We start from the raw sequence: 14706 nt of genomic DNA, 5'->3' as shown, positions 1-14706 counted from the left end.
CCTAAATGGGGTTGGTCACAGACATAGGACTCGGACAGCAAGCATGTGGTGGGCGCCCTTGGTGGCCCGACAAAAGCCCGGATGGTAGGTTCGTCTAGAGATGCCATGTACCCACTTTGCAACCCTGAGTACTATTTCACCTCACAAAGCCTCCATTTCCTCACTTATGGAGGAAGAGAACAGTAGCAGAGAGTGTGAGGAATAAAATGGGACACTGAGATGTCCTAGGACATCTGGTACCTGGTGGGGACAAAGAGCTGGCTAAGAGTGGAGCTCTCATTAAATGTTAATTCCCTCTCCTTCCCCGGGGACTAGGATGACTTCCCCTCAGGCTCGGTCTGGATTACAGGAGGCAAGTGATCCACCTGGGAGAAGCCGGGATGGGAAGCAAAATAATTTCTGAAACTGGCTTTTCTTGTCCAAACCTATCATTAAAGCACAAGTAAATATACCTTATTTTTAAAGGAGAAAACACAAAATTGTTCAAAAGTGAACTGTCATTTTTCTAATGGCAGCTCCTGGGCCATAATTCTTGTATGAGGTCACATAAAAATCAGTGCCTGTTTCCTCACACCTGACAGCCAGGCTACATGTACCTTCCATGTTTCAGGGAAACACTAAGACAAACAAAAAGTCCCACCAAATCGTTCTGAAATTGAAGGCAAAATGTAAATGCCCTGACAAAAGAGTGATGGCTTTTGACTTCCTATATCTATTTGGATAACTGGGCAAGCCAGGTCAGACCTGCTGGCGGAAGACAGAGCCATGTCCTCTCCCCTGCTAGGTTGAACATTTGCAGGAGTGAGTCCCTAGAAGATTAATGACACACCCAGCTTCTGCTGGGACAGAAAGTCTCTCTTTTACATTTTGGCATACTTTTGCTCTTAGCTTGGTAAATAGCTGACTGCAGTGACCACAAATAATCAATTTCCAGAGCGCGAAGGGATCTGGATAATGAAGCTGATGGAAGTTTACACTTGCTTATGCTTTAAGAACAAGGTTCATAAAATAATTAGTGCTTAGGTCAAATAATTAGCAAGTCTTTTCAGGTGACCCAAATTGCAGTTGGTGTAGGCTAACATTCTTTTACATTTCTTCGACTCCAGAATGCTGAAACACACCAGCATGTTGGAAAATGATGCAAACCCGTTCTGCTTTCTTGCATCAATTGTTCAGAACAATGCTTGTGATAGGATCTCCAAGGAAGAAGCTAGATTCCATATAGGCTCATTAAAAAAAAAAAAAGAAAGAAAGAAAGAAAGAAAGAAAGAAAGAGAGAAAAAAAAAAAGACACACAAAGAAAGATACATGCAATACAACTGTAAGGAAATGAAATGCAAATTTAATCAAATATGCCATAGTGAGATAATGTCAAAAGGAAATTTTTTAGTTTGCCTGTAGTGTTCTATTGCTCAACAAAAGAAAACAAGTCTCCTTCCAAAAATGATTTATCATAAAAATGCTGCATATATTTGTTTTCTCTATGTTCAAAATTTAAGAATGGACCTTATTTCAAGTATGCATTCTCTACTACCAGGAAGTAAAATTTGACCAAATGTTAAGGATGATGAATCCAAAAGTTCTTCATTTATATAAAATAGAATAATGAGTTATTAGATATATTTATAACATTCATATCAGTACTATTAAAAATTTTATTATCTATATTGTTATTATAACAATACTTACACTGACAAGTAGGAAGTCACTTCTATGGTTATTACTACTATTACAATAATCCAATTAAAATCAGAGCTGCTGGCTACCTTTCTGAAGGCAGCCCAAGACCTGCCTGCTCGGATGTCTGTGGGATAGCTGAGTTTGGGTATCTGCCAGGTAAGCTCCCCAGGCGATTTCAGGCCTTACCAATGTCTGAGAACCACTGCCTCAAGATCAGGGGAAATCTTTTCAGACCTAGAGAATGATAGGAGATGAACCATCAAAAGTCCTCTTTAGAATAGGCAGGGTGACCATACTATTTCATATCTGTCTGAAAACTGCATGAGGTAACTACACAGGGTCACTGAGTATAGACTTGCTTAATATTGCCAAAGACTGATGATGTAACTTGGGAGAGATTTCAAACTGAACGCTTCAGATGTGAATGTCATTCAACACCCCTTCCGCATTCAGAAAATTTTTGTCCAAATGATTCTCAAAAAAGTCCTCACATACGAATTATTATACTTGTCCATCCTAAACAACAGGGCGTACAATATGAAAATAAGCACAACATGCCAGCCAAGCATTAAAATATTAAAAACATATCTGGCCTCAAGCTTATGTCACCTACAGTGACATTTGTTCATCACAAGTCACTTTTCAAACAAAATAACCAATGCAAGTGATCCTACCTAACATATAATTAATATTGCCTAAAAAAGTATAATAGCCACCATCTAGTAACCCAATTTTAAATGACCCAATTTCTGGAATGAATCTAGAAGAATGTTTATGGCCAAAGAATTATGAAAAGAACAACATCACTACCTGGCCGGGAAGGCTCAGTGGTTGAGCATCAACCCATGAACCAATAGTCACCATTTCGCCCAGGTTGCAGACTTGATCTTCAGTAGGGGGCATGCAGGATGAAGGAGGCAACTGATCAATGTTTCTCTCTCATTGATGTATCTCTCTCCCTACTCCTCTCTCTAAAATCAATAACATATTTTTCAAAAAGAACATTAATATTTTCTTTAAAAAAAATAAACTAAAGCATTTCTTTCACCTATTAAAGTGAAAAGACTGAAAATGTTACTAAAACTCCAAGTTGGCAAGGATATGATAAAAACAAGCATACTCAGCCCCACCATATGTAATACAGAATGATCTTTCAGGATAGCAATTTAGCAATCTTTATCAAAATCCTTAAAAGTAAGTTATACACTTTAACTCAGCAATTCCATTTCTAGCAATTTATCCTATAAGGATGTTCATTACAGCACAAGTGAGAAAGCAATTTAGAAATAAAGTATTGTTATATATCCAATAAAAAGTCAATATTTATATACGGGTCCACACTCCCTTATCTATAATCTGACACTGCAAAAGTTCTAAGAACTGAAAGATTTTTATTTTGTATTTCATTTAACTTCATTCATTGTCATCCATTCAGCTGTAAGGCTAGTTACGAACATTGTTCCACTAATTGCAAATATTAATATATTTCGCTACTGAAATGTCAACTGTTAACCTATACGTATATATACATAGTTAAATCTTAGTGTGTCTATGTATCATAATGCTCACAGTGGCTTTCTCACATGGTAAAGTTACAAGTGATTTTTTTACTTTCCTCCTTTGCTTTTACGTGTTGCCTGAATTTTCTTTTTACAATGAACACATTTGTATTTATGTTTATAAAAACCAATGTAGTTCCATTTGGGAAAAGAGGGGGGGGAGGGGGACAACCTAGACCTTATGAAAACACCCAATCAAATAAATACCATATTTTAATTTCACATATTATAGCTACGTGTGTATTATAGTACTTAGCCAAGTAATTTTTCTAATGAATAAGTTTTCCCATCACTTTCTTGGTTTGTGATAATAGAACTGTGTGATTACATCTTTAAAGGTGTCTAGATCAAGGCCCAATGGCAGACCAAGAGTGCAGAAGCAGTTCGGACACCTCCCCTGGTTCCCATAGACCATCCCATGGGCAACTGTGGGAAGATAGACAGACATTCAACAGTGCCAAATGCATCACTCTACATGCACTGCACAGAATGGCAGGAAGGAGAACAAAGAAAGGGAAATTACAAAGAGGAAGAAAGAATATATGTACCTTCGTGTCGAAACTGTCTCGACTGTGGATTATACAAGCAAACAATTTTGTTGAGTAATCTTGCCCATCCAATAAGATTGCAAGTGCCTATGAGCAAAGCACATGTCTTAAACTCACTCTGAAGAAACATGAAAAAAATGCTGAGGGTGTTGTTGTTTTAATTTTAATTGGACTTTAACAAATAACCACATTTTCAATCAAAAAATAAAGGAAGAAATAAAAAAGCATACAGTCAGTCAGGAAGCAGAAGTCAAATGAACAGTTGTTAAAAACTAAGAGCTTACAAGGTTCACAACAGTAATAATACCTCACAGCTCCCTTTGGTTTTACTTCAACTCATTTTATCTACAATATTTACTGCACCCAACTGGGGATCGGGCACTGTGCTGGGTACAAGGACAGAGCAGTGAGCAGCGCTGTCTTCCTCTGGTCCTGGCAGAAGTTGGAGTGGCCACAAAGAACTCCACACACTCTTTCTCGTAAGGAAATTAAATTGTATGTGTCCTGGTGCCGAAGGTGTTTATGGAGTCAAGTATATGAATTGCCTTTTGGGACTTATTAAGCTCAACTCTGGTTTTAAAATCCAGCCCCATAAACTTACAAGCTGAGTGAATTGGGAAGCACGTTTTAAACACTTTTCATCTGTGAAACTAGAGTACTACTCCCTACAACCTCATACTTTGGAGCTTATTAAATACCTGGCAATGCCTCAGACCCAGAAGCACTGGGCAAAGGTTATTTCTCTCCCCTTTCCTACTCTGCCCCTTTCCTTTCACTGGAGTGGCTGCCCTCTCTAAGCTGCAAACAGCCCGGAATCAAGACAACAAGATACACTATTGGGATTATCGAGGCTCCTTGGTCTCGGGAGAACAAGGACCCACGAACCCCTTCTACTTACTTTCCCCACCATCACTTACATTCGAGACCAGCTATCTTAGGTCCTAGTAGAGGACAGGCCACTGCCTTTGGGAAACCACTGGTGTACCTGATACTGGGAACCCATTTCTCATTCTTGAGTCATAGCCTCTTCAATACCTTTAAACAATCAATAATATATCCTTCACACATTCTGCACTCTACCCAAAGGCCCATACACTTCTCCTGACCTGGCACTTTCTTGGAAGAATTCACAACAATCATTTAGTAGATGCTTCCTATACAGATGTTATCATCCTAAAAGTTTTAGATAGTCCCTCTATATTCTCTCATTAATGCCCATGTCAACTATAGGGAGGGGGTACTACCATTTAGCCCTGTGAAGGTTAAAAATTCCTAAAACTCTGATAGCACTGTTAATACCCAATTTTCCATTACAACCAGGAATACAGGATCAAGGTCAACTGAAAAATAACCGAATCCAAAGTATTTTCACACCCAACTTTAGTGAGGGTTTGATTGCAATGTACTATGAAGCTAAATAGCTACACACTCCTAACCCCCTCTGTCACGGCAGAGCCTACTAAAAGACAGTAAAAATGGCTTATAAAGGTCAAGAGAGGGAAGACTAGGCTAGTTTTGAAGAATGCACAAAAGCGATCACCTAACTGAACTCCCACCACAGAACGACTGACTGTTCACCACCACCTAGACATGCCAATGTCTACTACTGTCACTTCAGTCTCCTTTTAGCTCAAAACCATGAGAGGTTTTACTTCAGGGGATGTGTGTACATCGAAAGAAGCATATAACCTGCCAACCAATCTACTACTGTTGTTCATCTCAGCAGAGATACCAAGTTTCTTGATATATGGCAGCAATGCCACTTCTCTAAGTCACTTCTCATTTTAAACAATAGGAGACTATAATAAAATGCATAATCACCTTACAAAGTCGTGGTGACAATGACGAAAGGCATCATCTTAGCAAATTCACTTTAAGGCACATAACATCAGGAAAATGTGTTCAAAGTGTAAGTTTACAACGTATCAGCCAAAGTTAGGAATCATAGCTTTTAATCAAATACTCTTTTATTCCTTAAAAGATAGATGTCCTTGTGTAACAGGACATAAAAATGTCATTCTTTTTTAATGACATTTGCTTGCTGATATTGTGTCTACATATACACACACACATATTCATAAAGATCATGATTATATTAATAATATCCTATTTAAAATCCCAATTATGTAGCAAGTATAATTGACTTAGGGCAAAACAATATAGTGGAGAATAAGAGAACAGTATCTTAGAAACAATAAGATTTTAGACCTTGACACACATGACTTAGATAAGCAAAACTGCTGCTTTGCTAAATATAAGGCAAGCCCTACAAAAGTAGAAAGTAAGCACAGGACTGAAATTACTTCCTCAATGGGGTGAGAATGAAAAGGAAAAGTGCTAGCATTTCTCATCACCTCACTAGATCACTTCAGACTTCATTAGGCATTCACTTTCCTTGGCTCGAACAAATACATTCTGCCTCTCTAATTGAAAGTCGATGTACCGGTTTAAAATTAAGGGGAAAATCATGCATTACTTGGTTTAGAAGAAAAAAGAAAGTATTTATGTGATGCTTTGCCAGGAGTTAACTAAGAACAGCCTAATGACCAGATTCACAACTTCCTACTAAAATGTGTTAAACTATGCCACATGTATTTTATATGCTGGCTGTCAGTCCTGGACATCCAAGGTCTGAGCAGCTGAAAGGGATTTAGAAGGAAATTGCTTAAGCAGCATTCTCTCGTGTGTTTAGACAAATCAGTAATGTTCCTTTGAGCACTTTTTAAAAAACAGCCAAATTGGTTTATGCTGACTAGCACATAAATGATACTTTCGCTCATTTATTTAACAGAGTAGAACTATGTGCCAAATACTGTGCTAATTTAAATACTTAAAGCCCTATCTCTGCCCCCAAGTGTTAATTTTCTTCCTTTCATTCAACTGTAACCAATGTGAATTAGCTGAAGACACAGACACATGGAATGAATTACTTTGAGATGAGACGAGCTGTAAAGAGGACTAGAGAAGTAAGCTAGGGAAACATTATCTGAAGACAGTCATCATATGTGTACAATATGGAGAGGATGATGGTCTTCCATCACCTTCATCCCCACATATATAAACAGTGTCCAACAGTCACTGTGCATTATTCTAATGCACAATACAACAACCACACAAGAGTGTGTATGCATATATGTGTGTGTGTGTGTATACATATATATACGTCTATAGTTCTACCTGTGCTTAATAACCCTACTTACTTAACCTAAATGACTTGCTACCTTCATTAAGACATAAATGAATAAAAAATTTACATAATAGGAATAAAATACTGTTAACAAAAGGGCAAAACCAGCAGCTTGCATTGCCTTTTTACCTGACTACAGCCCTCACAATGAGCCTCACTAGATGATCTATTTCCACAGCAGCTGGAGACCACAACCAAATTTTACAAACCCAGGTGAAGTCTGTTCAGTCCTTCTAATATCCTATGGAGAGTGATGAGATGAAATCAGAAAGGATTCTGGTGCCAAATCAGTCCGATTTGGGTGGTGCAGAGCAATGTTAACCGAAAAAGGAGGTAGGAGAAGAGAGCTTGGTAGAAGCCCATTGTTCTCATAGTCCAGCTCCCACTCCTGTTAGAGGAAATGCTGAAGTGAGAAGGAACATGATCCCACTGAATAATGACAAAACCACACAGCAGCTCCATCACCCTTTGTAAATAAAGTAACTGATAATGAAAATGTCATGTTAATCTAGGAGAACTACAATAGAAGTCCTTGTACAGAGGTAGGCAGCCAACATAGGATGAATAAAGAAATAAACAAAGGCTCTTAAGGAAAGGAAGCTGTTCGCATTATGGAGAACAATTACACTATTTGGTAAAATACATGGACTTAATACTGGTGATGTGTGTGCTCTCCAGCATATAAAAATTACCCCCACCAAAAGAAAAATAATGCAGCCTTAGCCTATTGCTGAAGTCTTTCTTGGCTTCAGAATCTCCTCTGATAAAACTGAACTTAAGATGCTCATTCTGCATAAATAATAGTATTCTCAGGATTATAGATTAATTTTAGCAAAAAAAAAAAAGGGGGGGGGGGGGGCAAAAAAAAATCTCATATTCATTGTCTATTTTTACATGGCTTGTCATGGATATAAAATGAATAAAGAACTGCAATGGAACATGGATAGATGGAGGAGGAGAAGAAAATGTGTCTATGAAGTATTTAAAAGATATTAAAAGAGAAAGGGAAGTATTGAACGGGACTTTGACAGTTGATTTGGGTACTAGCAAATCAGTGGTGATTCAGTTCCCAGTAAAAGTCCTCAGAGAAAGTGGTAAACCAACCTTAGCAAAAAAGGTGGTGGACAGATCAAATCAGTCAAAAAAAGGTCTCTAGATTCCTTTAGACTATTTAATAAGAAAAACACTCTCAGATTTTACAGAATCAGAAGTAGAAGGTTTCCCTGTGAAAAAGGGCAGGCTATCTTTGGTGGCCAGGAGCCAACAATGCAATTAAAATAACTATCACTACCAATGTCCACAAAAGTTGCATCTGATTTTTTTAATTGACTATACTGAGGTGACATTGTTTAAGAAAATCATATAGGTTTCAGGGGTACAATTCTATTATATATCATCTGTATATATTACTGTGTGTACACCATCCAAGTCAAGTCTTCTTCCATCACCATGTATCCTCCCTTTGCCCTCTCCTACCTCCCCACACCTCCCTTTTCCTCTGGTATTCACCATCTTATATCTGATTTTGAACTTTAAAAAAAAAAAAAAGGCTACAGAAACGTAAATATTATAATTACTATGGGATTTAGATACAAAGAAAGAAAAATCTCCATTGGGCTAGAGGCCATTATCAAAATCAATCTTTTTACTGCCCCCCCCCCCCTTTTTTTAAGTTTGTTAGTGCTCTGGAATGGACAAAATTCAAAAGGAGCTTTAAATTATAACAAAATATCTTTAACTGTTAAGAGTTGTGGAATCAAAGAATCAGCATGCAAAAAAATAGTGTGGGGAAAGATTCAGAGGTTGTCTAGTCCATCTTTTATCTTATTTCAACAAAATTTCCTTAAAGAATTTCACATGTTAAAAATACATTGTTGTATTTTTTAACACAACCAGAAAAGGAGATTTCTCTACCTCCCTTGGTATCCCATTTCAATGACAGTCACTCAGAGGGAAGTTTTCCTTAGAAACCTCCTAAATCTGGTCATGCTATTTAAATTATTTTGTTTGTTTTATTTTTAATGTAAGTGGAAAGTTAGCAGTATTCATTTTCTCCATGATGACAATTCATTTTATAATAACTTCCAAACTCCTTTATAATCATTTGTAAAGCATGTCCATCTACATTATACATTTAACACCTGAAACCCTGTTATCATCATCATCCGTCCCATGTTACAGATGAGGAAGTTCAGGCTTGGAGAGTTAAGAAATGTAGGCTTAGGGAGGAGATGTGCCAACCCCAAGGTAACTCAGTTATGCAGTGCCTGGGCTCTCACTCAGCTCCTTATTTCATATGTAACTCTTACTAAATCACGAACCATCAACCTCCTCCAGCTCCCCAAGCTGAACTGGCCCGGAATAAGCAAGCAGTTGTACTTTGAGACTTAGCAAATGCTGAGCAAAACTGAACAGTTTACTTCTACAGAGAATCCACATGCCACTTTATTTTCTAAATTGACAGTGCGATTTTGCAGTGGATCATTGTGGTTTGTGCCAGCATGACCCCCCTCCCCTTCTTCTACTAACTGAACTACGTTTTCCTCAGAGGCTGTCAATCAAAGGGCCCAGGCTTGCCCAGCCCCACCAGGCAACTTTTCCTGGCAATTTGTATCTTGAGCGGAGTGAAAGAAGATTAAAAAGGGTCAGAGTTCATCTGTCTCACAGATGAGTTCCTCAAACCTGCCCTGGTTTCCACGAGCTAGTCCTTTGGGCTTCTCCTCAGTTCTAGAGCGACCTCCCAGTCCCACATATTCTTCTGCTTCAGCTGGCCAGTGCTGGCTTCTGTTGCTTTCCAGCAGAGAACCTTAACGGATACAACTCCTCAGAGGAATAAAACATACACTGATCAACTTCTGCTTTTAGTGTGTGCTTATTGTGTAAGTGAGAAATATTAAAAATCAAACCAGGCTTTTAGCATTCTGTAAACTAAGACGACTCCCTCATGGTGAAAAGGGCAGTAGAAAATTCCCTCCTGCTGAAAAAGGTAGTGGCAGAAATCACTTGTTCAACTGATCAAAGGCAGGAATAAGTTGGCACGTTCCCCAAGATCTCAACTGCATTTTTCTCTTGAAAAATGGCTTCTGAGATCTTGCATTTCTCAGGAAGTACAGAAGATTCGGAAAGCTGTGACTGTGTTTAACAAGGTTCTTCCCCTGTGACAAGTCCTTTCTCAGAAGGGTTCACACAAACAGCAGCCATCGGACCAGGAGAAAAAGGACACTCGGTGTGGGGCCTGCACACTGCTGGCTGGGGAGTCGAAGGCGGCAGCAGCCTAGGCACCGCATGAGCTGTGGTCATGAGTCCAAAAGTGAAAACTAGAACATCAGATGCTTTTTCTCTTTCTGGGACTGGCAAAGGGAGCTGCAGCCTGTTGATACTTTGGAACTGGCATAAGAATACCTCCATTTCACAGTTCACAGAAAGCAGGAGGCAACACAATGATAAAGGGACACCAGGATCTGTATCTGGAATAATCCACTCCATGAACAAAAACTGCTACCACATTTGCAGCATGTTGTGGAGGAGAGACAAATTAGAAAACCGGAAGCATAGTTATCGTAGTTGATCTGCCACCTGGCTGGGAAAGCAAGGCACATATGTGTGCAAAGGAGCAGGCAACGCAGAAAGCATGCCAACTGCCAGGTACAGACAGTAAGTACATAAAAAAATTCAGGGTCTGAAGCTAATGAGCTGCTCCTTCCTCATATAAGCCTTCCAGATAGTTCTTAGCCAGGTAAACACAGAAATTGTTTATCTTTTCCTTTTTAGTAAGAGCTGATTTCAGCAGCAAAGCAAAGAATAATCAAAAGAGTACATCCACGTATATAAGAAAATAAAAAGATAATAGTGATGAAAATTCTCCCTTTTAGGAATGATGCAGTAATCTCACAGTCCAATGCCTTCTGCCTAGCAGAGCCCTAAGTGTAACTTTTAATTTGACTAAGCAACAAATATTTAATCCCTTTCAATATCAGCTATCAAGAGTTGTATTTAGGGAAATGGCAAAGTACCTCTGTGGAAAAAACAAACCCTAGCTCACAGTGAAGTCCCTCACGTGGGCCGAGTCCAAGCAGCTCACCTGTAAACGTTATTTGTTTGGCAAAGAAAGTCCAAGGACAGAACATGAGGGTGGGATTACTTAGTGCTATGGCAGGGGTGGGGAGATATGGGGGGGAATAGCCACTGCACAGTTCCCCCCATCCCTCCCACTCCCCTCTACCCCCATCTAACCAGAGGGATTCTTGATTCAATCTAGTAACACACAGGAGCAAAAGAAATTCCAGTATTCTGGTGTGCATTCTATAACCAGAACCATTTCCACAGAAAAAAAAAAAAAAAAAGAAAAAAAAAAACTCTAGTAGTTTTCCAATTTAAGAATAGGCTTTATCATTTGTAAGTTATGCTTTGCCTTATAAAATAAGTGGACTCAGAAGTAAGTATAAAATTAGGCTGGGCAATCCTGGAAAGTATTTTTATTTATGCTACTAACACAGATTATGGCCAATGTGGCAGGTGGTGCAGAGAAGTTTTTAAAAAATGAAATGGTTATTTATTTTATAGCTTTAATGTCACAAAATAATATAAATCACAATGCACTGCTCCCCAGTAATTGCTAATAAAATGCACATTAAGTTCTTTAAACTATTCATAAAATATAAACATATTGTGACCAGCCATTCCTCTTCTCCAGTGGGCCCCTCCCTCAGCAATTCCCTTGCCTCTTCCTGAATTGTGAATTGCAGCCTATTTCTGACAGCAAGTTGCATTTCTTCTCTTATGCAGAAAAAAAATTTTGACAGCTATTTGTTTATCTGAATAATCATCTTAACCACATTGGGAGCAGAAGAGGGGGTTCCAGTTGTTTAAGCTTACAAATGATTTAGCTATTCATAAAACAAGGAATGTTTTGAGCCTCTACTGTGTACAAGACACAATGCCAGGGACAATGAAGAATACCAAGATGAAACTGACATACATGTACTTTCAAGGAGCTTAGTTGAGCCTAGTCAGGAAATCAGGTCAACACCAAATTGTTATAAATAATACAAGCTAGACAACTATAAATCCTCCACTAACGATTCTGCTACAGGAGGGTGGGATTACCTAGTGCTATGGGAGAGGGAAGTAGAGAACTCTAGGAGGAAGCTGCAGTTGGGTGGAACAGGAAGGAGAGAACATAATTCCTTAACAAGTATTAACAAAGTCTAGGAGTGGGCAGAGCTCAGGAAGTTGATGGATGAAGCAAGGGGGGTGTGATGCATTAGAATATAGATGTTGTAGTGAAGATGGAACAAATGTGAAAGTAATTTATATTATGACTTGAAGAGGATTAAACATATTGAAGAATGTTTAATTCAGAAGTCAGCACACACTCATGTCACTCTTTTAGAACGTGTGTTATGTAACCTAAGAGCCATGGTAAGATTTCACAGGATAATTATGATATTTGAGAAAAATTATATTAACATAATTTTTAGGACGTTGATTTCTAACTGAATGGTATTCAACCTAGTAAAGGCTATTTAACAAGAACTGATACAAAGAGCTCAAATAACACTGTTAAGTATTCTTCAATGTGCTACATGAAGAAGGCATAAATTCCTCTCCATTTCCACTTCTATGTGACTGTACAATAAATGATCTTCATATGAAACTCTAACATCAAGGCAAGGTCCTAAAGAATTCTCTGGAGCATCCAAGAAAGAAATTTTGTTTTTTCTGTTTTTTTGTATAATTTATGGAGACTATGATAAGGTGTAAATTGTGAATGTATCTGTGTGTGATACATCAATCACAACACACATGTGATAACTCAGCCAGCATTCATCAGGTCATCATACTATCCATCAATTGTAGTTTGGAAAGTCATTGGCATTAAGAAAATTTCCTTCCACAGAACTGTCTCACAATTGCAACAAAACTAGCATGTATTCCTGCTTCAGAAATGCATTACATGAGATTTCGTTAGTGGTGGTGGGAAGGGGTGGGGAATCCTGATCCTTCTAAATTGAGATTTTAGATATGCAGGCAGTCTCATCTGGTTCAAGTGCCCCAGTCCTAGGCTCACAAATCTGACCAGATCCTTTCATTTTTGAGAACAGAAGCAGGAAGAATCATTTGTGGAAGCTTTCTCTGTTATTTGTGGAGAGACTTTCTTGTTGCCATTTAAAAAAAAAAAAAAAAAGGTGTGAGGATATCATTAGACAAGAAACAGTCCATTAATTTCAAGGAACCACCCAAGAAACGGAGATGATCTATATAGTTAGAAACTTCTAGATGGTAACAGAAATGAAGGTATACTAAACTGCCTTATTTCACCTATAATTCATTTTTTGCGAGTTAAATCTAGTTATGAGTCACCCTGGGCATACCAGCTCCTTGCTATTACCTATTGATCCTGATACATGGAAATATCCTCAAGAGTAGATTATCAAGAATACTGAGTGAATGCAAGTTCTGACTGAAGACACTAAAGTACATAACTGTTGGTGCAAATGCAGTGTTTTGTCAAAAGAGGTGAGATTTTACCAGCTTCAATAAAAGCCTGAAGGAAGAAGACTGTGTACGTCATTGGAAGCACTAATCCACAGAATGAAAGAAAACAGACTGTAAAGCATTTCTACAAGTTCCAAATAGACTTCCCTTCCCCTTGGGCTGGGGCCTCTGCACAGATGTCCTCCCTGGTGTAATCGCAGGGGCTGAGAGCTTTCTGAGGGGCAATGGCAGTGTCACTCACACCTGGAGCCACCAGCAGAGGCACCCACCTTGTTTGGAATCACGTCTCTAAAATATCTGGAGGGTAAGCAATGACAGCATTTGTTTTCACCCGAATATAAACTTATTTTTCAATTTCAATTAAGAGCTAATGCTGGATATTGGAAAGGTTTGTTTTTTAAAAAGCTGCAAATTTCTATTTCTTTTTCCTAACCCTTTGTCAAATGATTTTAGAGGTTTCCATGACTTGAACACTACTGCAGAGGAACATGTCTGAAAGGTTACCAGAAGTAATAGATGGACCTATTTTGAAATAAAATTAAGCCTGTGGTATTACTAAAAGGAAGTCACAAAGTCCAAAATTAAAACAGACAGAATGGTCTTAAGCTATTTTCATTCTTTTTTCATAGAAGCATAAAGAATGGGAGGTTGAAGCAAGATGCCTCTTCTCTGAATTCTCTCACTGTGGTCAGTTTGTCTTGAACTTCCAAATTGTCTTCTCCATGGAATGTGTGCCCTTACATTTTAAACCTCCACATACTTAGCGTCGAACATCCAAGTATGCCTTTCATTGATATCGCTAAGAACACAACTCTTAATTTTTTATAGACGTGACTTTAAAGATTTAAGGAAAAAAATATTTAAAAACAACTATTGTACTATTAAAAGTCCCAATTAGATGCGACAAAAAAAGGTACATTTCAAAAACCCATTGGGCATCCCAGAGGCAGATGTCTTGGCCAGGGGTTCCCACAGGCAGCACGCCTACCTTATTGTGCTCGTACTTGTAGGGGATCTTGAGCGTGTCCATGGCTCTGATCATGGCCTGCATGGCCGTGAAGATGTTCTGATACACCAGCTTGGTGAAGCCCCTTTTGTCTTCATCAGAGTATCCTGACCCGTGGATGATTCTCATCTGCTTGATGAACGTGCTCTTGCCACTCTCTCCAGTCCCTGGAAGACAGACAACAGAAGCTCATCAGACCATGACACCTCCCCACGGTCTCCCAGAGAC

At 38.6% G+C, this 14706-nt stretch overlaps 1 protein-coding gene across 1 annotated transcript in view; it reads right to left on the bottom strand.

Annotated features, from left to right (window-relative positions):
- The window catches only part of GNAQ (G protein subunit alpha q), a 255115-nt gene that overhangs the window by 144425 nt on the left and 95984 nt on the right, over window positions 1-14706 (bottom strand). Inside the window, exon 2 of the mRNA XM_036433729.2 lies at window positions 14461-14645. Coding sequence (XP_036289622.1) covers window positions 14461-14645 — 185 coding nt within the window. The remainder of the gene's footprint in view (window positions 1-14460; window positions 14646-14706) is intronic.

This window comes from Pipistrellus kuhlii, unplaced genomic scaffold (assembly GCF_014108245.1).
Source record: "Pipistrellus kuhlii isolate mPipKuh1 unplaced genomic scaffold, mPipKuh1.p scaffold_m20_p_12, whole genome shotgun sequence".
Lineage (NCBI taxonomy): Eukaryota > Metazoa > Chordata > Mammalia > Chiroptera > Vespertilionidae > Pipistrellus > Pipistrellus kuhlii.
Note: the sequence above shows the minus strand (reverse complement) of the source record. Positions and strands in the feature narration are given on the sequence as shown.